This window comes from Sinocyclocheilus grahami, unplaced genomic scaffold (genome assembly GCF_001515645.1).
Source record: "Sinocyclocheilus grahami isolate Dianchi unplaced genomic scaffold, SAMN03320097.WGS_v1.1 scaffold508.1, whole genome shotgun sequence".
Taxonomy (NCBI): domain Eukaryota; kingdom Metazoa; phylum Chordata; class Actinopteri; order Cypriniformes; family Cyprinidae; genus Sinocyclocheilus; species Sinocyclocheilus grahami.
Genome location: NW_015505687.1, coordinates 92,884 through 119,017, shown reverse-complemented (window position 1 = coordinate 119,017; position 26,134 = coordinate 92,884). Strand labels below are relative to the sequence as shown.

Genomic DNA, 26,134 nt, shown 5'->3' with positions numbered 1-26,134 from the left:
CAGCTTGCATGTATAGTATTTCTGCAGGTGTGTCCCATGCAGTGTTCGATGCTGCTACAATTGCCTGAAATTAGTGTTCAGGTTGGAATAAACTTGGACTGCTGGGTCAGGTTGGGTTGAGCTGAGTTGAGGGTGTGCTTCATTCTAGGGTCAAATTATTAGAAATGAGTAATAATGATTTGTCGCTTAGCTACACTCTCCCTTTCCTGACTCTGAAGCCTCACTAGCTGTAGTAACCTGCCTTTGAATGTTTACTTACCTGTAACTAGGGTGTGAATTTGTTTATTTATTTATTCTTTTCTTACCCTGAGTCATGTTAACCAATGTTCTCATTGCTGACATGACAGCATACAATATCATTCAAAAGTTTGGTGTCAGTAAGATAAAATAAAAAAATTAAAAAAAGCAGTTTATAATTTTATTTAGCAGGGGAGCATTGAATGGATCGAAAGTGACAGTAAAACATTTATAATTTTACAAACTATTTAAACTTCAAACAGTTACTGTTCTTTGATGTAAACTTTCTATTCATCAAAGAATCCTGAAAAAATGTATCATGGTTTCCACAGAAATTTGTTTTACTGTTTTAGACATTGATAAGAAATATTTCTTAAGCAGCAAATCAGCATATTAGAATGATTTCTGAAGGATCATCTGACACTAGAGAGTAAAGACTGGAGTAATGACTGCTGAAAATTCAGCTTTGCCATCATAGGAATAAATTACATCATAAAATATATTAAAATAGAAAACCGTTTTAAATTGTAATACAAACTATTTTAAGTTGTAATATTTCACAATATTACTGCTTTTACTGAATTTTTGATCAAATACATGCAATCTTGTGAGCATAAGAGACTTGACATAAGAGACAGTCAAAGTAATTTAGTTTAGGTGTTTATATGTATTATGTACTAGGAAAGCAAACACATTTGTATGCATTACTATTGGCTGTTATTTCGTATTCTGTCTTTATTGATATTGAATTACACTCACAATAGCTCAGGTCACCAGAAACCAGGTTTATCATTAACATTAACAACACCTATCTGTGGTATTGTGCCACCAAATCACTTTAATGTAGTATTTGAGTTAAACATTAAAGAGCATTATTGTCAATAATGCAGTCATTCTTTGATTATGTAATACTTAATTTCTCTCTCTATACAGGCTGCATGAGGAGATAAAGGACTTTTATGAGTATATTTCTCCTCGTCCAGTACATGCAGTCTTGTGAGCATAAGAGACTTGACATAAGAGACAGTCAAAGTAATTTAGTTTAGGTGTTTATATGTATTATGTACTAGGAAAGCAAACACATTTGTATGCATTACTATTGGCTGTTATTTTGTATTCTGTCTTTATTGATATTGAATTACACTCACAATAGCTCAGGTCACCAGAAACCAGGTTTATCATTAACATTAACAACACCTATCTGTGGTATTGTGCCACCAAATCACTTTAATGTAGTATTTGAGTTAAACATTAAAGAGCATTATTGTCAATAATGCAGTCATTCTTTGATTATGTAATACTTAATTTCTCTCTCTATACAGGCTGCATGAGGAGATAAAGGACTTTTATGAGTATATTTCTCCTCGTCCAGAGGAGGACCACATGAGGCTAGAGGTGGTGGCCAGGATCCAGAGAGTCATCAAGGACTTGTGGCCCAATGCTGAGGTTAGTGTTACTCATATTATTGTCTTCTTGGGGTTTATGTCATTTGTATTCTTGAATATCTGGATGATGAGGAACAATCAATAGGCTACCTGCCAAAGAGGCATAAATACAAACACTTTTTCAGAACTTCTACTTGACCTTTTAAATATCAAAACCATATGTGAATTTGTTCTTGCAGTAGTTCACCATTACACGTTGGTGTCATGGACATGCAGAGGTCTAAATATAGGGCCTTGAGGGACTCCATTTCTAAGTTATCACTGGAACCTGTCAGGAATACAATAAATACTCTTCTCAGTTTACCTGTATATCTGAAAGGATATGTTTATTGATTTAACAACGAATTTGCATTAATTTGCTTTATATAAAGTTTTACAGTTTGTGTTGTTCAGTCCAGCTATTTTGAATTGGTTGGTGGCTAATCATCTTATTTGTATTTCAACTGTAGCTTATGGATGTTTTCTAGCAGAGAAAGAAATGCCTAATGGGTGTGCAAAGTGAAATAATAAAGACACTAAAGACACATGATGTGGAAATATAAACTGCACAGAATCTGCTAAGAGAATAGCATAGCTAACTCAACAGTGACCCTTTTGTGCGTTCCACAAGTGGCAGGACCTTCTGTTGCTAAAATGTAGTTCTAAATGCATGGATAATGAGCTGAAAAATAATTCAAAGTGTGTCAACAGCCTTATTTGGCCTTTGTGTTGTGGAAAACTCGCGTGCTGTTCTGTTCTCTACGCGCGCACACATGAAGTGCGCACACGTTTCAGACGGCACGCAAACTGAATCCTCTTCTGAATCCTCTGAACAGACACATACACATATAAAATTATGACAAAATACCCATCTCGACAATCATTCAGGTAAACTCAGTCAGTTATGTCTCAAGTGAATGAAAACAGCTGAGAAAGAAATCGGATGTGATGTGTATCATTATATCAGATCCATGCATCAGGTCTTAAAGGGACAGCGGCCTATAAATACTGCTGTATAAATTAAATATAGATTTTTATCACAGCTGTGTTATTTTCCATAATTATTACATTTCTGTATTTGAATACTACCAACCTTATTTAATTTGTAACATATTCTGTTGTATTTATCTATGCTTGTAATTTGTGTATTTGTTCTTATTTTTACTGGCTGTCCTCTTGTCTCTTTAATCATGTTTAAACTTTCTTAATCTAGTAGTGTTTGCTGTGGTATCAAAGAAGTACTTCGCTTTAAGTAATAAATGGAATGCAAGTTAAATTGAAATATTTTTATTTTCTTGCTGATCCGAAAAATTATCCGATCCATGGGTCAAAAACCGTAATGTGATCCGAACCGTGAGATTTCTGATCCGTTGAACCACTAGTTGTAACTCTTTATATTTAGCTCAGAGTGCAGGCTAATGTTTCAAGGAAGCATAATCGGTGTAATAAAGGAGGATTGCTTGTTTCTTTGTAGTATATATGATTGCAAATTGTTAGAAAAGTAGCCAAGGCACTTGTAGCTAAAACATGCATTTGTATCAGGGGAGTTCTTCAGAAGCATGTTTATATTTGAATCCCACAGTGTAGTTTTTGTCTTCCTGCTTTTACACATTAAAGAAACCGAATTAGCATCTCCTTCTCAGTGCCAGTGTCTGGTTGCTTGTGAAATTTAGGAATGCATATTTATTGTCAGACAATCTAGCTCCTATAGCGATCATTTTTCCTGTAAGCTGAAAGCAGTGCACAGGCTAGCAGCTGCTAATGGTTAGTACTAAACATCAATTATTCTCAATATGACTCTCTCAGGGTTACCCAAAGGATGTGCATAGTCTGTGTCGGTGTAAGAAGATTGAGTATTTAACTTTGCAAGGAGAGGCTTTACCTACTATTTTAGAACCACGTACATGTCTTTAAGTCCCTCTGTGAATGAATACTTCATGTATACTGCATGTTAAATGCTTGTTTTGAATGATTTATTTATGCTTGGCTCAAGTGTGTATTTATTTTTTATTTATATTTATTTTGTGCTTATTAAGTTATGGAGTACATTGTCCCGTAGGCTTGCATTGCATGTAACGATCAGCATTATATTATATTATATTTTATATTATATATTATATTATTATTTTCCGAGTGAACCAACAGAATACACGGATTAATATACTTGAATTTACAGCTCTTTCACCAAAATTTTTTATGTCTTATGAGGTCACAGCTTGCTTGCCATTTTCAGTCCTACTTTGTTTCTGCAGTGTAATTGCGCTCATGTACTCAAACACCAGAGCGTCTCGTATGAATACTTGTCTGTTTTGCATGTTATAGATATGTTCCGTTTTAAATATGAACACAGGCTGGCTGTTGGGACTAATAGCTTCATAGGGAGATTCATGTAAGGGCAGATTTAATCTGTTTTTCTATTTTCTGATTCAGGTTCAAGTGTTTGGCAGCTTCAGCACAGGCTTGTATTTACCTACAAGGTAATGTTATGATTTTTTGCTCTTGCTACATTTTTTTTACACTCAGCACAATATCCATAAGATCTTAAATGTTATTGCACATACACCTGATTTGTGGTGCGAGTTAAATGAAAGTCTAATTTTTGTAATTGTGTAATATAATGTATTATGACTTGCAGCTGTGTGTGTCTGTGTACTTTTTATGTGCTTGCAAGGAGGGGATTAAGATGTGTAATTTTAGCTCTGCTTATCCTGCCATCCCGAGTGTGTGATTTTCTTTTTTTTTTGTGGCAATCTCACTTCACTCAGACCAGTCATACTGCGTTTATACGCCACCTGGATTACTGAACTGTGGCTTAGTGGAATAAATCTATCAATAGTACCAGTAGTGCCAATACACAAGTATGCTAGTTGCTTAAACTGTTGAGTTTAGTATTCAGTTTAGTACATCCATAAATTCATTTGTAACATACTTGGGTGCCCTTACATAAGTTTGTTTTTAATTTATTTAAAGGGGTCATGAACTGCCTTTTTTATTTTGTACTGTTCTCTGAGGTCCACTTATAATGTTCTCAAGACTGTGTATTTTTTTGTGCAATGTTCTGCTATGATTGGCTAACAGTTGTGTATGTTTGACAGCCTACATCCTTCATAGATGGACGCTTCTGCGATTTAGGTCAAAAATGCATAAATACTACATATCAAACGATCTGTAATAACGGACAAATCAATAGTGACCATGTAATAAAAACAGTTACTCACACTTGTGTGGTGCGACATTACTGTCAGATCCAGTCTAGTCAATTCGGCACAGCATCATCTTCCTGAATATCCTGCATTGAATTGTGCCTTTTTTGTAAACAAATCCACTGTGAAATTAAGTGAACAAAGGACCATGTTCTTAATCACGCAGTATGAATCTTCATTAAAAATAAACTTCATCCACTCATTCCTAATGTTTGGATCAGAAGGTGTTTTTCCACAACTTGGCACTGAACAGCGTCTTGTTGTTTTCAGAGCATCTTTATCGTTTGGTTTCTGCCTAGATCTGCGTTTGCCTCTCTCGTTATTCATTTACTACATGTGCGAGTCGGTGGGTGGGGCAACAGGCAGTGCTATTGAAGCAGGTGTTGATCTTCCTCTGCGGAGGCGGAGTTTAGCCACACTATTATGTCATAAAGTGGTACATTCCACAAGCTGTCGTTTTGGCAGATTGGCTTCAATATAAGCTGTTTTTAGACTAACGATCTGCGATTTAGGTCAAAAATGCATAAATACTACATATCAAACGATCTGTAATAACGGACAAATCAATAGTGACCATGTAATAAAAACAGTTACTCACACTTGTGTGGTGCGACATTACTGTCAGATCCAGTCTAGTCAATTCGGCACAGCATCATCTTCAATCTTTCTGAATATCCTGCATTGAATTGTGCCTTTTTTGTAAACAAATCCACTGTGAAATTAAGTGAACAAAGGACCATGTTCTTAATCACGCAGTATGAATCTTCATTAAAAATAAACTTCATCCACTCATTCCTAATGTTTGGATCAGAAGGTGTTTTTCCACAACTTGGCACTGAACAGCGTCTTGTTGTTTTCAGAGCATCTTTATCGTTTGGTTTCTGCCTAGATCTGCGTTTGCCTCTCTCGTTATTCATTTACTACATGTGCGAGTCGGTGGGTGGGGCAACAGGCAGTGCTATTGAAGCAGGTGTTGATCTTCCTCTGCGGAGGCGGAGTTTAGCCACACTATTATGTCATAAAGTGGTACATTCCACAAGCTGTCGTTTTGGCAGATTGGCTTCAATATAAGCTGTTTTTAGACTAACGAGAAAGTTTTGAGTTCTGAAACTTACAGGATGTTTTTATAGTACAATGACCTCTTGTATATCAAAAGAGCAAGGGAATTTTGATTTCTTAGTTCATGACCCCTTTAAAGCCATCAAACTTGTTCAAAAACAACATTGTTCATTCATTAAGAAAATCGTTTTTGTTTGCTTCTATTTAACACTTTTTCTTCTCCCTCTTTATACCAGTGATATAGACTTGGTGGTTTTTGGTCACTGGGAGACTTTACCTCTCTGGACTCTGGAAGAGGCGCTACGCAAGAGAAAAATTGCAGATGAGAACTCTGTCAAAGTCCTGGACAAAGCCACGGTACGCGCAGTGCTTTGTCATACACGTATGTAGGCTGTTTTTGATGTCTGTCAGACATCCCTGCTTGTGTTTAATGCTCTGTGTGTTTGTAGGTTCCCATCATTAAACTGACAGACTTGCACACAGAGGTAAAAGTGGACATTAGCTTTAATGTACAGAACGGTGTTAAAGCTGCAAACCTCATCAAGGACTTCAAACAGGTGAGTGTGGAGGTTTTTTAAAGTTGACGTGGGCAGCCTTTAAATGTTCTTTCTTTATACAGATTTATTTTCTGACTTGTATTTGTGTGTGTGTTTTAGCAATTTCCCGTATTACCGCACCTGGTGCTGGTTTTGAAGCAGTTTTTGCTGCAAAGAGAGCTGAATGAGGTTTTTACAGGAGGCATCGGATCATACAGTCTGTTCCTCATGGTTGTCAGCTTCTTACAGGTAACACACTTCGACACATTCAAATACACACACTCTCTCACTAGTACCCAAAAATAAATAATGCTAACAAACATGTGAACTGCACTGTGAAGATTTTTACATTGTTACAAAAGATTTCTGTTTCAAATAAATGCTGTTCGTTTGCTGTTCTTTCTACTCATCATAGAGTAAATTACGGTTATGATTTCTGAAGGATCATGTGACACTGAAGGCTGCTGAGAATTCAGCTTTGCCAACACAGAAATTAGTTTTAAAGTATATTCAAATCGAAAAGTTATTTGTGTAATATTTCACAATATTACTGTTTTTACTGAATTTATGACGGAGCCTTAGTGAGCATAAGAGACTACAACAGTAGTGTACATTAGAATACAGCTTTAAATGCACACAATGTAACACTCTTTGTGAATATCAGCTTGATAAAGCCTGTTTTTGTTATCCAAAGGTATATGCATCGTCAGATTTGCCTCCAGAGTGAAAATCACCTATTTAATGATAATTGCTCATAGGCTTTTAGCTAATACAACAACTTCATTACAATTGTAACTGCTGTTTTATTTCTCAGCTGCACTACAGAGAGGATGTGTGTAGTTCAAACCCAAACCTGGGTGTACTGCTGATTGAGTTTTTTGAGCTGTACGGACGGCATTTTAACTACCTGAAGACAGGGATCAGGATCAAAGACGGTGGCTCGTATTTGGCCAAGGATGAAGTGCAGAAAGGCATGCTGGATGGGTACAGACCCTCAATGCTTTACATTGAGGATCCTTTGCAGCCAGGTACAAACACAAACCCTCACGCACACATGCACATTTTAAACTGATTAGCGTTTTAAACAGTTCAACTGATACGGAAATGTCATCAAAGATTGTATGGAAGATGTTCTGATTCTTATCACTTGTTTATGTGTGTCTGTGTCATAGGAAATGATGTTGGGCGAAGTTCATATGGGGCGATGCAGGTGAAAGAGGCTTTTGATTACGCTTATGTTGTCTTAAGTCATGCTGTGTCCCCGATTGCCAAGTACTACCCCAACAACGAGTCAGAGAGGTGAGACAAGGAGAACTGGGTAAAAGATGTGTGCATTTAATTTTCTTAGTCGTAAGGGCTGGGCAGAACATTAAACGTGTTTCGTATTATTTCATGAATTTGAAAGAAGTGTTTCTTTATTGACCCATGATATAATATGTAGTGCAGACACTATGACAGCAGTATTCAAGCTCTCTTGGTTTAAGACATGTCAGGGGGGATATGCACTCCCTTATCATACATAGATAATGGGTCTCATATTTACGAGGATTATTTGTATTTATACACACAGGAGAACTTCTCAAGATTTCTGCATAGTTTACAGCACGTTTATATGCATGTGAATTTGTTCTTAATCTTGTTTTAATGTTAATGTATTTGGAGTATTCTAAACACCCATAGTTAGTAATTTGTTAGTAATAGTTAGTAATAGTAATTTGCAAACAGTAAAAAACAACTGCAAACTGATAGATGAACATTGTGAAAACTAATATTAATTGTCCTAGGGGGAAAAAATTACTGTGATAAAAATCAGGATCTACTCCGGATTGGATTCATGAATGGGCTTATTTTTCCCTACAGTATTCTAGGCAGAATAATCCGTGTCACACAGGAAGTAGCGGAGTACCGTGTCTGGATCAGTGCGCAGTGGGGCCAGCGGAGCAACAATGAGCCGGTCCTCAATTGTAATGGTGAGACATTATCCCTGAGCTCATTTTGATCCATATTTCACTTTAGAAAGCTGAATATCCCTTTTTTGATTCTCCATAGCAAATGATGTCACGCTGCTCGTGGAGTCCGAGGAGCTTGATGAGTGCAATAATAACTTTTCTGAAGATAGTGCGGTGCTTCCTACTGTTCCCCGGAGCAAAGTGTCATCAAACTCCTCCTCTCCTTCCCCCTCTTCCCCTTCATCACCATCATCATCATCATCGCCATCTTCAACGGCTTCTAGCTCAAGTGATGCAGTAAGTTCTATATATGTATCTGTGCATCTGTGCAAATCCACATTTTCTCTTTGGACACACTTAAAATGTTAATATAGTTTTTCTATATGTAAATTATCATGTTTGTCTATTCCTTATTTCATTTTAAATATGGTAATATTAATAACGTTCACTTACAACATTAGATGCTGTTTTAGCATAAAACCAAATACATTTAGACACTGTATTGGTAAAAATATTATTTCAAAACAGAAAAAATATATATATATATTTTTGTATTTGTATACATGTATTTTTTTCCACTGGCTTTCTGCAGGACTCTGATGGAACACCCTGTAAAACTTCAAAAGCTTTGGGTGGCCGGGGCTCTAACTCTTACAGTGAGAATACAGAAAGGAATCTGTCCAATCACAGATCACAAAATCATTCAGCAACAATGCCCACCCCCACTTATAAGGGCAATAAGGTAAGAACCTGATGGAAGTGATTATGATTCCATTTATGATTGAGACATATTGGTTCAGTATCCCAGTAATACATTCATTGGCAACACTTTACTATAACATTCAATTTGTTAGCATTAGTTAACCAATTGATTTGGTATTAATTAACATCATGAATTAATCCACAGTACTACAGCATTTATTAATCTTGTTTAATGTTAGGGGTGCTCTGATCAGGATTTTTGAGCTCGATCGCCGACCACCGAAAGCAGTATCTGCCGATACCAGTCACCGATACCGATCTTTTTAAAGCCTTCTTTTTATCATTTATAACTATATATAGTGATACTCCAATCAGGATTTTTAGACATTTATTCAGGGCCTGAATTTCATTTTTGAAAATGGGGGAATTCCCCTCTTAGGTGACTCTTGTGAGAGGGGAAGCAGCTTTCACACAGGAGTCTGCTACTGATCCGTGTTTACCACAAACACAACATTTATCCATTATTTTGATTTCAAATCCAAACATTGTCACTGGAAATGCTTTTTCAGCATTGCAATTATTTTTTTACACAGTACAGTAATACAATCTTTCACAGACATGTTTAAACACAATAAATATAAGCAACACATCATTCAATGCATTTTAATTTTGCATTTACTTCTAGATTTATACATTAAGTTGCTCAAGCAAGTGGTAAAACATTTAAACTACTTTTCTTACGTTATCACAAACTTACCATTGACAGAAATAGTCAGCTCTACTGCCTTTCCTTTTGCATTTAAATCTTTATTACAAGCAATCCTGCCGTTCATAAAGAACTTTGTTTTCCTACCTCCACGAGTGCATCTATTATTGCCTTGTTTATCTAAAAGTGCTCTTTCCCTTTAAACCTAGACAAAAAGCCATGTGTTGACTGTGAAACACAGTAGACTTCAGTTATATGCATTTATGGTGTAATTACTACATTTTCGTGTCAATCCATGTTCATATTTACCGCAAACAATGAGCTGTCACTTTAATTCAGCGCTTGCAGCACAGCAAAAATAGACTCGGTGCGGAAACGATCTCCGCACTGCTGCAGACGCACCGCTACTGGAGCGCACTGCCGGACCGCAACTCACGGAGTTCCTCACCTTCAGCATAATAATTATTTCACCCGCGCCGGACAGAGACTGAGACGGCGCCTCTGCATGTCGTGCCAAACCTCTCACGGCAGCATCATCAGCTTGAGATCGGTTTTTGGAGATCTGCCTTTTTAGAGACCGCCGATCAATCATCCCAACGTGATTATCGGCCGATAGTGATCGGTAGCCGATCAATCGGAGCACCCCATATTTAATGTCTACTAATACATTAAAGCAGCACTATGTAACTTTTGGCGCTCTAGCGGTTAATAAACAGAACTGCACACATCCCGCGGAAAAACATTCCAACCGGAGCTACTTGGCGATTCACGCAGGTATGTGTTACTCCGCAGCGGTGATGACCCGACCAGGCTACAATAGTCCAAATATAAGTACTTAGTGTACCGTAGTAGTTCGGAATAAGACAAAAACGCGGTTTGGATGATGAATTCATGATGTACTCGCTCATTATATACATTTTGCATATTTTGAACACAGAAAAAATTACATAGTGCTGCTTTAAGTTATATTTTTTTCTTGCATTTCTCCTCTGCTTTAGCCTAATCCAGCTTTCTGATAAAACTGGCATTGTGTACCACGACTGTGTATAATGCCATATATTATGAAGGAACATTGTCAGCAAATTAACAGTGAACAACAGTATATTTATTAAATAACCTAGATTAATAAATACTTAAAAAAATTAAATTTTTAGTTTATGATATCTGTGAAGAGCAGGCAAAAGCACGCACATCAATCTCAACTGGATGCTCGACTAAGAAACAAGTGGACAATTTTTGGATGTAAAGTCGGCAACACCAAAGCTCCAAAAGTATCAAAATGTATTTTTTTTTAAAAACTGTCGCATAGCATATGTGACATTTCGAGCACGCAGGCTCTTCATCAGACAAATGAACAACACTGATATCCCAATCTTTATAGGCCTACCTCCAGGTGATCAAAGGTCACATGACCGTACCATATTATCATGATAATAATAATAATAATACCAAAACAATAACATATCAACCAAGGAGAAAAACATAGAAACCAAAATAATTTCCAAAAACCAATTTCACAATTTAGTCGTATTTGCCATATTTGCAGCAGTGATGAAGATTTTATCACAGAGATTCAGAAAACGAAAGAGTGGATTCAGTCTGCAGCCAGTCGTTTTAAAGATGTGTCACAACAAGAGTCTCGTTAAAAAACATAAAAAATGTGACCATCGTGTTAACTGTTACATCCAATATTCGCCTGTGTCGAAGGACATTGATTGTTTTATTGAAACATTGGCATATTGTAGAGAGTGATCCTAACCTCAAGAAATGTTTTGACAAACCACCTCGTTTAGTGTGCAAGAAAACACCTAATCTTCGAAATCTTTTGGTTAGAGCTGATTTGAAACCTACTCCTCATTTTTTTGAACAAAATACCATATGGTAATTACAGATGCGGTAACTGTCAACAGTGTAATTTCACATATAAGACGTCGACCTTTACACATCCACACACGGCAAAAAATGTTTTAATTCGAGGCACTATTTCATGTAAGGCGGCTAATGTCATTTACCTGTTGCGTTGCCCTTGTGGTTTGTTATATTGGTAAGACTAGCAGACCTCTAAAAACTCGCATCTCTGAACATGTGCAGTTTGTATTTATGTACCTAGGCAGGCATCAATTAATGTTATTAAACAATATATTGATAATTATATTTGTGTATTTTGCATAGCTTTATATGTTTTTGAATTCTTTTTATTTCTTATTTTGGTTTCTATGTTTTTCTCCTTGGTTGATATGTTATTGTTTTGGTATTATTATTATTATTATCATGATAATATGGTACGGTCATGTGACCTTTGATCCCCTGGAGGTAGGAGGTAGGGTAAAGATTGGGATATCAGTGTTGTTCATTTGTCTGATGAAGAGCCTGCGTGCTCGAAACGTCACATATGCTATGCGACAGTTTTTAAAAAAAATAATTTTTTTGATACTTTATGATATCTAAAACATTAACTGATGTTAACAAACAACGTAACATGTTAGAGTTTTATTTGTTAGTTTTAACCTTAATATAAATGTCATCTGTTTCTTTCTTTTTTTCTAGAGTCGGCAGCTTACTAACAAAAGTGCTCAAGGGCCACACAACAACCCCAACAAGATCCATCAAAACAGCAAGTCCCAAAAAAACAACATAAAGAAGAGGAAACCTCAGCGTGAGGTAGCGCATGAGGACCTGTGTAGATAGGGGGAGCTGTTCTCTCAGACTTACACCTGCTCTTAATGTCTCTGACCACAGAAGGGTGCTGGTGGTATCATTTATCTCTCCTGTCCCACTGTGTAAGGGATGTGTGTGACTTTGTAGCTGGAAAAGGAAAAGAAAAAAATAATAATTAAAGTGGGGCATTGGCCATGGGATTGAAATCATATGGAGAGTTTAGGCCTGATTTCCACTGGCTTCTGCACAGCTTCTGCTCGCTGCCCATATGGGAGCTGCACTGCTCTATTGGAGATGTGGAGGACCAGAGAATGTAGGAGAGAGAATTCAACTTGAGCAATACCTGAAGCCTTGGGACTTTTGCCTCACTGAGGACAACTGAAATAAAAAAGGACTCAAATTACAAAAAAAAAGTTATATTGAAAGTGCAAAGATTTTTAAATGTCTAAAAAAAAAAAAACTTAAATCGTACAAGAGAAATTATGCATGGTTTTCTTTTTTGAAGAGTGGTTCTTTTTTGTCATGTATGCAGATTATACAAATATTATTAAAAAAATATATACAAAAAGAAAAAAAACTAAAACTACAAAATAACCCAAAAATATTATCCAACATGGAAATGGTTTCATAATACTTTTATAGCATTGTTCAAATGTTGCCATGCTATAGGTGTACACACATTAACTGTAAAACATCTCCTCACAGCTGTGTGCGGGTTTGGGTTCAATTGCCAACACTTATCATCAGCCTCTTCTGCTGTTCTATTGTTTGTGTAATGATGTGGTTGGGCAGTATAAGAGAGGTGTTCGTATTTGACTGCACATCCAAAAACACACACGACTCCGTGCACACTGTATGAATGTGTGTATGTGTGAGTCTGTCAGCAGGAGGAGTAAAGTGTGTTGATCTGGAAATTTGAAGAACACTACCGCTGTGGTTTTCAGTCTGCTTCTCTGAATGATCTATATGTCCATCACAAAAATAAGTTGTATTTGTTAATGTATTTATTTTTATCAAAGACATTGGATTTCTATATTCTGACCGCAGTGGCCAGACATGTTTTGTGTTCTGTCTTATAGCTGAGTGACACATGATTGTTGCTTGTCATGTAGTGTGCTATATATATATATTTTTTTTTTCTGGATGTCAGCTACCCTTTTTCCGACAACTGAGTGACCAAGTTAATTTCTGAAAGTACATTTTAACAGATCTAGAAAAGATAGTTTAAACATTTTAATTTGTGGCTGGTCTACTTAAAAGGAGATGAGTTGAATTATTTTGTGTGATTTTTATTTTTTGTCTCCATTCCACTGGATTTTGATGTATTGTGTAAGAATGCCTGTTCTCTCTAAATTAATATTATTGCAATTCTTCAGATAACCAGTAGGTGGTGGTGTAACCTAAGGTTACTGTTTTTATTTTTATTTTTTGGTTAAGATTTGCCTAATAGTTTTCACAGGTTTCTGGTGTCAGTTTAAGAGATGATGGCTTTTGATGAGGTAATATTAGTTACTCCACCTGGATTTAGTGTATATGATGCTAAAATGAAGTATCAAAGCCAGTAGTATGTCTTGAAACCAGATGGATGCCACTGAAATAGAGTGAGAGAGATGCAGAGCTAGAACAGTTGGAGGATCATTAGTGTCACGGCCAGTGCTCTAGTAAGGTGTACTCCACATGTATCCGTGATCATCCATGCAATAAAAATTACAGCACAACTATAAAACATCAAGCGGGTACATTTACTGTTCTATAAAAATTCTGTTCAACATGATTGTAGTGAATATAAATGTTTATGCTCTGCACTTACATTCCTTAAGCAAGTCCTCCATGTCCACAAATATCTTTATTTGTTTGTTTGGAGACTTTTGTACATTCGTGGAGATCCACTCCAGCAATCTTTAAGACTTGTTAAAAAATAAATAAATAAGAAGAAGAAGAAGAAAGAAAAAAAAACCTTAAGCATGAACGACTGGAAAGGTCATGGTCATAAAGGGTGGGAACCCTTAAAAAAGCCATTACTGAAGAAGAAACTTTACATAGGAAGAAATATCATCTCTAATAGTCTGTTAATTGTTGCAAATAAATGTAAACATTTATATAATATCTAAGCATAAATGTAAGTAAATGTAAAGTTGTCGTTGTTACAGTTCAGATTAAATTGTTAAAAGGACTGCATGAATAAAGGTTTTGCTATCATGTCAGAGCTGCTGTTTAGCTCTGTCTTTCATTTTGGTAAGTTTGAAGCGGAAGTGGCATTTTTATGTTCTGGCTTCAGGGTTTCACAGTCTACTTTACACATAGTAACTGGTTTGTATGAAATAGGGATTAAATAATATTGACATTAAATCAACCATTGCTTCGTTTATTCAGAAACAGGTAATGTTGTAAACTAAACATTTAGTATCTTGACAATGACTGATGTTTAATAGGTCACACACCTGATCTTACCATAACACAGTCATTGTGGTACAGAATCTGGCTTGGCTGCCGTAGTCAGCACTGTACTCTTCCACTCATAAAGTGCATGGGCAATGAAAGGATTTAGGCTGCAGGAAGTGATTCAGATCATTTGCTATGACAAAAATCTTTGTCATAGCTCTTTTGATCTTTGGTTTCATGAACAGTCAGCTACTGGAACGGAACATAAATGTTGTCAACCGTTAACCAGTATTTAAAAATCATATTTTTACATTGGAACAAGTGAAAGGGATTGTTTATTTCTTTGGTTTTGGTTGTTAATCCATATTGGCAAAATGAAAGTACATTTTTAGAACTAAAACTGTAAACTCAATTGTTTCATACTATGTGATGTTCTGTCAGCACTTTTAATGTCTGTTAAATGGAGTTTCTGGACTTATTTTTTGCAAAGAAATATGCTAGGAAGTGCTAAATTAGCTTCTTAATGTCAATGTAATGAGAGTGAGTGATCTATAAATTCTTTGAGAGTGAGATGTTTAGGTTTCATTTTGACATGAGATGCCTGATGCAGGATACTTTCATAGGCTTTCTAGTCACTTTTGAGACATGCACGCTATGAGCCTTAAATGTATATATAGTACACATACTGTTTGTAGCATATACACAATGCAATAGATTGGTACACCACCCAAAGGTGCATTGTTGTGTTGTGTTTTCTGCAGGAGTTGTTTGTTCTGGGCATCTGGGCAGTGTTGAACAGAGAGTTTATTGGGTTCACTGAGAGCAGCGTCAGACTCTGTCTGAACGTGGAAAGCAAGTGAGAGGCAGACAGCACAGACATGAGGTTAATTATAACCTCACATCAAACATGCTGAAGCATTATGGTCAGACTATTGGTAATGTTTACATGCATGAGTTAAAATGTATGTGTAAGCATTAGTGAGCTTTTCCAAATTGGACCTTACACTGTGTTAGAATGTTGCCATTCAATTTAATTGATTATTGAATGATCATTTTTGTAGTTTGCCTCTTTGATCTACAATAAGAACTTTTTGTAACTGTATGAATGACTCTGTGCTCGCTGACTGCCTATTTCCTCTAAAGCCTTAGTACTATGCAAGCTTCTGGTATAGAATTGTCTAAAAGCAATTTGTAGTAGTAAACTCTTTCTGTCATATTTCTAAAAAAAAGTGTTGATTGATTGAGCTGTTTATTGATTAAATTCGATTGACATCGAATGCAAAATTCACTTCTACATGGTGTTTGCTTATAAATGTGTTTTAGCAGTGTGTGGACTGCACAACCTGCCTACAATGATAAAAATCCATTCACTTCTCTTTTTTTAATCCCCAAAAAACCTAAACAGTCTCAATTATCAAGCCGTTTGTTTTTCTGAGCAATATGACGTCATATTGCTCAAGCCCCGCCCACGGCCACTGACGGACTGTCTGGTATTAGCATATTTCCGCCCTCAGCCAGTTGTACGCTGTCTGCCATTTTCTCTGAGCTCGAGCAGCTGTAGCAACAACGTCTCATAAGCAATGCAGGTGTTTTGTAGTTGGATGTAGAAGAACATAAGAGTCTTCATTTTCTCCCGACATCAGACCCACTGAGGACGCGCAGTGGATTCGTTTTGTTTTTGATGGTAATGTGCCACCGAATACACCTAAATTCGTTTATGTCTGCGCAAATCATTTTACTCCAGACTGCTTTCTAAACGAGGGATAATTCAAGACAGGTTTTGCTAAAAAGTTCAAACTCAAGGATGGATCAGTACACACTGTTCGGCCCTCAGCCAGTTGTACGCTGTCTGCCATTTTCTCTGAGCTCGAGCAGCTGTAGCAACAACGTCTCATAAGCAATGCAGGTGTTTTGTAGTTGGATGTAGAAGAACATAAGAGTCTTCATTTTCTCCCGACATCAGACCCACTGAGGACGCGCAGTGGATTCGTTTTGTTTTTGATGGTAATGTGCCACCGAATACACCTAAATTCGTTTATGTCTGCGCAAATCATTTTACTCCAGACTGCTTTCTAAACGAGGGATAATTCAAGACAGGTTTTGCTAAAAAGTTCAAACTCAAGGATGGATCAGTACACACTGTTCGTGATCTCACACTTTATAATTTTTTACGATTTTTTGCAAATCGCCTTTCCTCTTCCACGGAAGAGAGGGGCGGGGTGAGCAGAGCTCATTAGCATTTAAAGAGACATGCACCGACATGTATCTATCTTATCTTTAGCTCATTGCATTCTTTCTTATCATGTAGACAACAGGTTAAGGAAAAATATTAATATGCAAATTAGCGCATATATTTAGCAAAATGCTCCTCTTTATAGTTATTTTTTCTAGCTGACTAATGAGCTTGTGGATGCCGAATGGTTATTCTGAGGTAAATGTATTGTCTCACACAGTCGCTCCCCAACACAATGGAGAACTGCTAGATTACTTATCTTTAATTCGAGAAGCACATGGACCCCCTCTGACCTTTGACGTGTTCTCCACCCTTCTCTCTCGCTATTGCTAGGGATCTATAAATGGAAGAGAGGTTAAACATTCAAGTGTGCGTGTGTGTCTAGGATGTTCTTCACTGATGTCTCCTGAGTTTTTCCCACCCCTGCCCCGTGTGTTGCACACTCCCTCCTGTGGAGATTTTCTGGTGTTGACCATCCATAGTGCACTTTCAGGGAGTGACTTCCTCAGCTTACTTTGGCTTCTTTTCTTTTTTTATTACTAAATTGTTAAAAAAAAATTATAATAATAATGAATGATTCCATTTTTGACATAAAGGTTTACTGTTGTATTAAGAAAACGTTTTCTTTTCATAACATGTTCTGTGAGGTTAGTGAGTCATATGGCAACATTTTATTTTGAAAATGTAACTATATCATGATTTAAAAGGATAGTTCACCCAAAAATGAAAATTACCCCATGACTTACTCACCCTCAAGCCATCCTAAGTGTATATGACTTTCTTTTTTCAGATGAATACAATCGGAGTTATATTAAAAATGTTCTGGCTCTTCCAAGCTTTATAATGGCAGTGAATGGGGGTTGAGATTCAATAATCCAATAGAAGTCCAATAAAGTTCATCAATCCATCAATAAAAAGTGTTCCACAAGGCTCCAGGGGGTTAATGAAGGCCTCCTGAAGCGAATTGATGCATTTTTGTAAGAAAAATATCCATATTTAAAACTTTAAACCGCTAACTGTCGTACACGTTCACGAGAGAGTGGCGTTCCAGCGGATAAATAAAGTTCTATTCCAAGTGCACCACACGTGAAGTGGTCAACATAGGGTAAATGTAAAACAAATTCCCTTGTTAAATATATTTGCAGAAAAGATTAAATATAGAGGCAAATATTGTACATACTTGTCTTAAACACATCCTATATGTTCAGAAATAATATAAGGAAAATGCTAAATATTTCTTAGCCAAAATGTGGCCAACTCAAAAATTACAAAAAAAATGTTTGTCCTTGGTGTATTGTCAACGTGTCTAATTGTAGCATTTGCTAATATTTTTATTCAAAACCGCAATTCCTTAATTTAAAAAATATATGTAATCATGACAAAACATTACATTCAAATTAATTAATAAAATCTGAAAAATCGCTCATCCATCCCTACATGAGGTTCAGTGCTGGACAGAACTACCTCTGCTATGAAGATGCTTTGTACATTATGAGTCGATGACCATTGAGTCCCTTCAACTCATCCATGTTTTTATATAGCCAATTACACACAATCAATCCGTCCAGTAATGTAATCATCTAACCAGTAACAGATGGAGTGGTGCCATGCTGCTCTTTAAAGGCTTTAGTGAGATATTTTTTATTTTTTATTGTTTTTATTTGATATGGCAGATCATTATTATACTTCGGTTTCAAGTGCTGTGGTCTGCTGTGCTGTTTGACTGACAGGCTGGTCCATGTGCAGCAATCTAACCTCACCACACATGACAGACACAGATCATTTAGAGAGGGAGAGGGAGAGGGAGAGGGAGAGGGAGAGAGATCAGTCGATTGAGGTTTAGTGACCACATCATAGACATCTGTCATATTAAATCTTAAGCAAAACAGTTCATGCAGTGTGATCATAGCTACCACAAAAGGTTACTGACTGTCACTCAGAAGGTCAAACCTGCTCCCCCTCAGTGCAGTCTGTTGCTGTTCGAGCCTTGTGGGCAGTGAAGCATGTGCTGTACGATCTATTTTAGATTTGGTCTATTTGAGTTGCTTAACAGCTCTGTGTTAAAACAAGATCTCACACTTGTGTGCTCAAAATGTGTGGAGGAGTTGAAGAGTTAGCAGCTATCTCTTGAAAAGGTGTTCAGCTTAGCAGGAGTCAAATTCTAAACACTTCAGTGTCATCAGGTGATTGATAGGGTCTCCTGTGTGTGTGTGTGTGTTGTCCCCTGAAGTTTTGTCCAGTTTAGCTAACCTCCTTGTGGACACATAGTCAAAGATGATATATATGTCATATTTTGTACCACATATTTTACACTATAGTAACTATAAAAATAAATGATTAAAAATCATGAATTGTTATACAGTAGTAGCCATCTCTTGAAAAGGCGTTCAGCTTAGCAGGAGTCAAATTCTAAACACTTCAGTGTCATCAGGTGATTGATAGGGTCTCCTGTGTGTGTGTGTGTGTGTGTGTGTGTTGTCCCCTGAAGTTTTGTCCAGTTTAGCTAACCTCCTTGTGGACACATAGTCAAAGATGATATATATGTCATATTTTGTACCACATATTTTACACTATAGTAACTATAAAAATAAATGATTAAAAATCATGAATTGTTATACAGTAGTATTTTATTTATTTAAAAAATATATATTTAGTTTTTAATTAAAATATATATATTTTAGGGTTTGTTTTAGATTAGGTTTAGTCTGTAGTAAATGTAATTGTCATTATTTACAATAGAAGTCTATTGTATGTCCCTGTCTTGATAGCTTAGTACAGCTTAGTAATACTACCATTCAAAAGTTTGTGGTCGGTAAGATTTTTTGGTAACACTTTACAATAAGGTTCCATTAGTTAATGTTAGTTAATGTATTAACTAACATGAACAAACAATGAACAATATGTTTATTACAATGAAAATACAGTTGTTCATTGTTAGTTCATGTTAATTCACAGTGTATTAACTAATGTTAACAAACACAACTTTTGATTTTAATAATGCATTAGTAAATGTTGAAATGAACATTAACTAAGATTAATAAATGCTGTAGGAGTATTGTTTATACTTAGTTGTTTATACTTAGTTCGTATTAACTAATGAACCTTATTGTAAAGTGTTACCGATTTTTAAAAATGTTTTTGAAAGACTCTCACTCATGAAAGCTGCATTTATTTGTTTGAAAAAAAAAACAGCAATACAATATAACATATATTTTCTCCGCAAAATGGATATAAATCTGATCTTAACACATATGCACTGAATCAGCTAATTTCAAGATCAAAGACCGCAACAGGAGAGAGAGCGGCATCAGCTCTGGAAAGATAAGTTAGTTTCACTACTTTTAATGAAGATGATTGTGTGTTGAACATCTGCAGTTTACTTTCACATCAGTTTCATTCATATCTGACTATGACATTTCATATAGCCTACAGTGGGTATAGAAAATAATCAACCCCCTTTAAAATAATCACATTTTGTTGCTTTGCAGCCTGAAATGAAGATTTATCCAGCTGTATTTACTCAGTGCAGCTTATAGCATCCAAGTGAAAGATATAACACCAACATGTCAAAAAAAAGGAGGATCACCCACCTTTTGCTTTAATTACAGCCTTTAGTCTGTTGGGATATGTGTCTACTAACTTTGCACATCTAGACTTTGTAATATTTGCCCACTCTTCTTTGCAGAACTGCTCAAGTTCAGTTAAATTTGATGGGGACTGTTTGTGGACTGCAGTCTTCAAGTCATTCCACAGATTTTCAGTGAGGTTTAAGTCTTGGCTCTGACTAGGCCTTGCAAGGACATTCAGCTTTTTCTGCTTCAACCACTGTGTGCTCAGTTTTGCTGTGTGCTTTGGGTCATTGTCATGTTGGAGGTAAACCTTCTTCCCATTGACAACTTTCTGGCAGAGGGCAGCAGATTTTTCTCAAGAATTTGTTGATATTTTGCGCCATCTATTTTTCCTTCTATCCTGACAAGCGCTCCAGTCCCTGCTGCAGAGAAACACCCTCATAACAGGACATTACCCCCTCCATGCTTTACTGTAGGAATGCTGGTATTTGGATGCTGAGCTGTATTGGATTTCCGCCAGACATATAGTTTAGTATTGAGGCCAAATAATTCAATTTGAGTCTCATCTACCTCAAAATCTTCAAGGTGTGTTTTGGCAAAGCTCACTCGTGACTCGTGACTGCATGTGGCCTTTCTTGAGGAGTGGCTTTTTACTTGCAACCCTCCCATACAAGCCTCATCTGTGGAGAATTTGTGATGTTGTTGTCACATGCACACAATGAGCACTCTTTGTCATAAATTCCTGCAGCTGCTTCAAGTCGCCTCTCTGACCAGTTTCCTCCTGGCTTTTTCATCCAGTTTGGAGCGATGTCTTGATCCAGGGAGGGTCTGTGTTGTACCAAAAACCTTCCACTTCTTAATAATATACTTCAATGTGCTTCTAGGCAGTGATAAAGCCTTTGAAATGTTTTTGTATCCATCTCCTGACTTGTGCCCGTCCACAACTTTATCCTGGAGATCTTTTGACAGTGCCTTGCCACCCATAGTTGATTGTTTACTTCAGTTGCACTACCAAGGACTGAAATGCTCCAGGAAAGCTCTTTTCATGCTGAGCTGATCAAAATGACAGCAGCTGATCACAGTTGAAAGTCAAATGGCTTTGTGTGCCATTGAGAAAGTGATTAGCCTCCCATGAGTTTACAAGTCATTTTTAGGAGGGGGGTGATTCTTTTTCCAACTCAGTGAGTTTTGTATTTCTTTATTTTTTTCTGACATGCTGGTGTTATATCTTTCACTTGGATGTTAGAAGTTGCACTGAGTAAATACAGCTGGATAAAACAAAAACTGTGTCCGTCTTCATTTCAGGCTGCAAAGCAAAAACAATTTGACTATTTTAAAGGGGGGGGGGGGGGATTATTTTTTATACCCACTGTATAACATGCTCTCGCACACATTTATTATTTGAACATTTTGGGAGGAGTAAAATTTACATATATGGTTTCATCAACCAGATGCATTTACACTTGTCCAGTTTCATCTAGAATGTGTCTCAGACCACCTCCTGAAGTGGTTTGAGGAAACGGATTTAAATCCGTCTTGAAAGCGTTTCGGAGGGCATTTACACCTGGTCTTTTCACGATCGGATTGCCGACGGTGTTGTCGCCTCGCGTCGTCAGCGTCGGACCAAAAAGCTGTGCTCGAAAACCGTCGGCAGTGTCGGACCAAAAAACTGCGCTCGAACACACCGTACAGACTACAGCCGAACTAGCATGTGCGTTCTGCGCATGCGTGAGAGGAATTACTGTCTATATCAACAGCTATCAATACTATATATTCTTCATTCAAAAGGAGAAATCGAAACAATGATATACGAGATAAACGCAGATATATACGAAACGTAAACAAAGCAGGCTTGCTTACCATTTTGAATATCAGTAACGCTGATAACTTTAATCATTGTAAGCGGCTCATGTTGTTATGAAAACATTTGCGTATTAGAATGATTGGGAAAGATCATGTAACTTTTAAACAGCCTTCTGTCTATACCGCCTTCATTTATGTGCTTGTTTTCATCACTTTTGCTTTAATTCTCGGGCAGTGACTTGTTTGATAATCTGAACATCCAATCAGAGTTCTCACTCTCGCGGATGGTCCCGACAGCCCCGACGCCGCTTCAACATGTTGAATCGGGCAAACTGCCGCCGATGTGAGCCCAACGAGAGCCAACGAGTGGAACACACCAAACAAACTAGCCCAACTGTCACTCACCGTCGGCCCGACGTTAGCCAACGGCCGACCGTCGGCTTGGTGTGTCCCGGCCTTAAGATTCTGTGAATATTCTTTGAGATAAAAAGAACAGAATATATGAAGAGTTCATCTGCAAAAACCGATAAACGCCACTTTAAAAAAATTTGCTGATTGCGTGCATTATTCTCCACATATACCGAGATCTGAACCCTAAACACGTTTTGCCAAAAAAGCTGGTTTTGTCCACTTTCAAGGCATCACGAGTTCATGTTTTACTGCAGAAGCCGACAAGCGCCCTTGTTGTTTTTCAACAGAAGCCGATAAGTCCATTTTAACGAATCAGCTTGCTGTATTCAGGTCAGGTGACAAGGCTACTTTCACTTTGAAAAGACGTGCTAGCTGAGAGGAGTTTCGTCAAAGCTGACTAAAAGTGATCGAGGATAGATATTTTCGACAAACTTGATGAACCTGTGATATCTTCTTCAGGGCGAAAAAAGAAAATAAAAGCTGAAACGGTTTCACGGAACCTTGCAAAAGCAGCGCGTTACAATGGTGAGGGAAAAGCTCCGTGTATTGCGTGTAATCACATCCATACAGTCTATGATCACAACAACAACAATGTTTGTCAGGCATCTACTTTGTCATCTGAGGAGATTACAAAGATTAAACAAGTGTTTTTTTAAACTCTAAAACATGAAATGTGGAGTTATCTGCTTTTGCCAAAAAACGACTGTTGGAGTTATCTGCTTTTGCTATAAAATAAACTTTGAAAGGAGTCCTATTATGCTCTTTTACAAAGTCTTGATTTAGTTTTGGGGGTGTACTTGAACAGGCTCTCATACTAGGTTTTTCAAAAAACACATTATTTTTCACATATTTTACATTATTACAGCACCTCTCTCCCCAGTCTGGCATGAACGGCTCGAATAGTTCCTGTATCAAATGAAGGCCCGCCTTCTGAAATACGAAAAGTGCTGTGATTGGTTAGCTGGGTCAGTGTGTGTTGTGATTGGTGCCTGGTCGGGAAATATCATGCCACTTACCACTGCGAGCTTCAGTGTAAATATTGCGTCAAAATCAAATCAATTTGAGCGCGGTTTAAACCCGAATGATTGTAACCACTCTAAATTCGTCTGCCTTGGGAAAGCTAGCGTGTCTCCGACATAGTGATAACACTCGTTGCCTTCTCTAGTGCAGCTCAACCAGGTCTCGTCCCATTCGTCAATATCTGTGATATCACAAATCCCAGAAAATATGCGTTGTAGTCCAAACGAGTCGTTTGTTGTAGTTTTTGAAAAGTGATTTCTGTTAAATAAAATATCTCCTTTTGAAGTGGACTTTGAGCTTTGTAGCTCTGCAGATCTTTTTTATGCTCAAACAGCAACATTACAGACTAACTAAAGTTGAAAAAGTGAGAAAGCATAATAGGACCCCTTTAATATGTAAAAAAACATACTTTCAATGAACTTTAATTTAGTAAATGACCTGTTAAGTTATTATTACTTAATCAAAACAACCCAACTGCAGTTTGATTGATATTACTTGGAATGCGCAATAAAAAAAACAAAATTAAAAAAATATATAAAAATGAGTTATCAGTTTTTGCAAATGAACTCTTCATATTTAAATAGATTTTTTTGGTAACAATGTTCGTGTTCACTGTCACTTTTGCTGAATAAAAGTATTGATTCTTATAAAACAAATCTTACTGATCCCAAACTTTTGAACGGTAGTGTATGTTGTTTTGATTTTTTCTGTGCATTTTAGGATAACCTTCAGAAATGTCTGACAAAGAAAGAGGACTGGATTCCAATAAGACTGGACAGGAGAGAAAGATATCCCATTTGTTCATCTGTACTCCAAACAAGTGTGCTGCACTAGATTTACCATAGCAAAAGTGACATTGTGGAATTCATGTTTTGGTAAACCTTCTCTAGAAAAGAATATGCAAAATGTGCAAAATATGTTGCATACTAGTCTATTTTCTCTGATGTAATGGCCACGTGCTAGTGCACGTTATTTTTCTAGAAGCCTGAAATTCTCTGTAGCAGTTTACTACGTAAAAAGGTCTATGGCATTTATCCTCTTGAAAATCCACATCTGAAGTCATGATACACTATGTAAGAGACTTTAATATGAAGCTGAATACTTCAAAGAGTTCATCAGGTTTTGAGATCATACAAGGTCATGTCAGATCTTTGGCCTGTGAGAGATGAAGAAGTGATTTCATTTGCCACGTCTTACCATCTGATCCTCTCATATAAAGCACACTTGAGCTGATAGAAAAAAGCATATCTGTTGTCTTTGTTATGGTGTCTTTCCAATAATCCCTCTCTTATTCTCTCATTTTGTTTTTCCTCCCTCCCTCTTTACCCTTATCTGCTGGATCGCACAGGTCTGTTTAATTGTTGCATATCCTCTGCCCATCCCCTCTCACACACAACCCCCCCCAAAACCCTCTTTTTCTCCCACAGACACAAAGGCTTGTATATAAACAAAGAGTAGATGATAATGTCAAAAATATTATGATTATAGTATGTAGTGGAGAATTGGTATCCGTGTGTCACTTGCATTCTGAACATTCTTTCGCAGTGTGTGTTTGCTCGTAGCATTGATGTAATGTTTTGTCTAGTCTTGTCTTCTCAGTTTTTCACTGTCTCTCCTTCACATGCGCTCTCATCCTGAGACTCAGAGGTGTGGACGTTATCCCTGTGCAGTGTGGACTGTGTGGAAGTTCTCCCACTCTTGACCCTTTTGACGCTCTTGTTTCTTTGTCCTAAAAGTGGATGTGACACTTGAAGCTCTCTCTGAAGATCATTTGCTGTTGAAGAGGTATTTCAGTTGCTGATGTGATGCGTTGTATAGAGGGTGTGTCGTCGCGTTGGTTTTTGTATTGGTTTTGTTTGTCTTTAGCCCGTGTTGAACGCCAGTTGTTGCATGCTTTTGCATTTTTTATTACACACATGTGGAATTGGGCTTGCCAGGTGTATTTGTAACGGTGAAAATTTGTGGTTGGGTTTTGATGTGGAATTCTCTCTCCTCTTTGGTGTGAATTATGAAGAGACATTGAAAAACCTACCCTGTTGTCCACAATGCATTCTTTTTATTGAAGGAATTAGATTTTTGTTCACTCAGAAATGAAAATCCTGTCATCATTTAGCCTATTCACTTCTTGTGTTGACCCCATTGACTTGCATTGTATGGACAAAATGGTTCAAACGCTCTTCAAATATCTTCTCTTGAGCTCCACAGAAGAAAGAAAATGAGATACTTCTGGGAACAACATGAG

General features: G+C 37.1%; 2 protein-coding genes across 4 annotated transcripts in view; both read left to right on the top strand.

The window, feature by feature from the left end:
* The first annotated feature begins 1,510 nt into the window (after nt 1-1,510).
* tent4b (terminal nucleotidyltransferase 4B) lies at nt 1,511-14,193 on the top strand. The gene is made up of 11 exons (XM_016237172.1): nt 1,511-1,683; nt 4,092-4,138; nt 6,160-6,280; nt 6,373-6,480; nt 6,580-6,708; nt 7,274-7,487; nt 7,632-7,758; nt 8,320-8,429; nt 8,509-8,705; nt 9,001-9,150; nt 12,364-14,193. Exons 1-11 carry the CDS (start codon nt 1,621-1,623, stop codon nt 12,502-12,504), a joined length of 1,407 nt encoding a protein of 468 aa, XP_016092658.1. The 5' UTR covers nt 1,511-1,620; the 3' UTR covers nt 12,505-14,193.
* An 11,400-nt stretch (nt 14,194-25,593) lies between these two features.
* The window catches only part of LOC107554606 (adenylate cyclase type 2-like), a 45,417-nt gene continuing 44,876 nt past the window's right edge, over nt 25,594-26,134 (top strand). For 2 of the 3 annotated variants that reach the window (XM_016237170.1, XM_016237169.1), the window contains exon 1: nt 25,594-25,677. The gene's annotated coding sequence lies outside the window, so the exon portion shown is untranslated. The remainder of the gene's footprint in view (nt 25,678-26,134) is intronic. The other variant, XM_016237171.1, reaches the window with a different exon arrangement.

What these genes read in the sequence shown, in the direction of transcription:
- tent4b (XM_016237172.1), top strand. Translation starts at nt 1,621, where the DNA reads ATGAGGCTAGAGGTGGTGGCCAGGATCCAGAGAGTCATCAAGGACTTG. An exon ending in GGCTTGTATTTACCTACAAG is followed by an intron (nt 4,139 to 6,159) that starts GTAATGTTATGA and finishes TCTTTATACCAG; the next exon opens with TGATATAGACTTGGTGGTTT. An exon ending in TGAGGATCCTTTGCAGCCAG is followed by an intron (nt 7,488 to 7,631) that starts GTACAAACACAA and finishes TCTGTGTCATAG; the next exon opens with GAAATGATGTTGGGCGAAGT.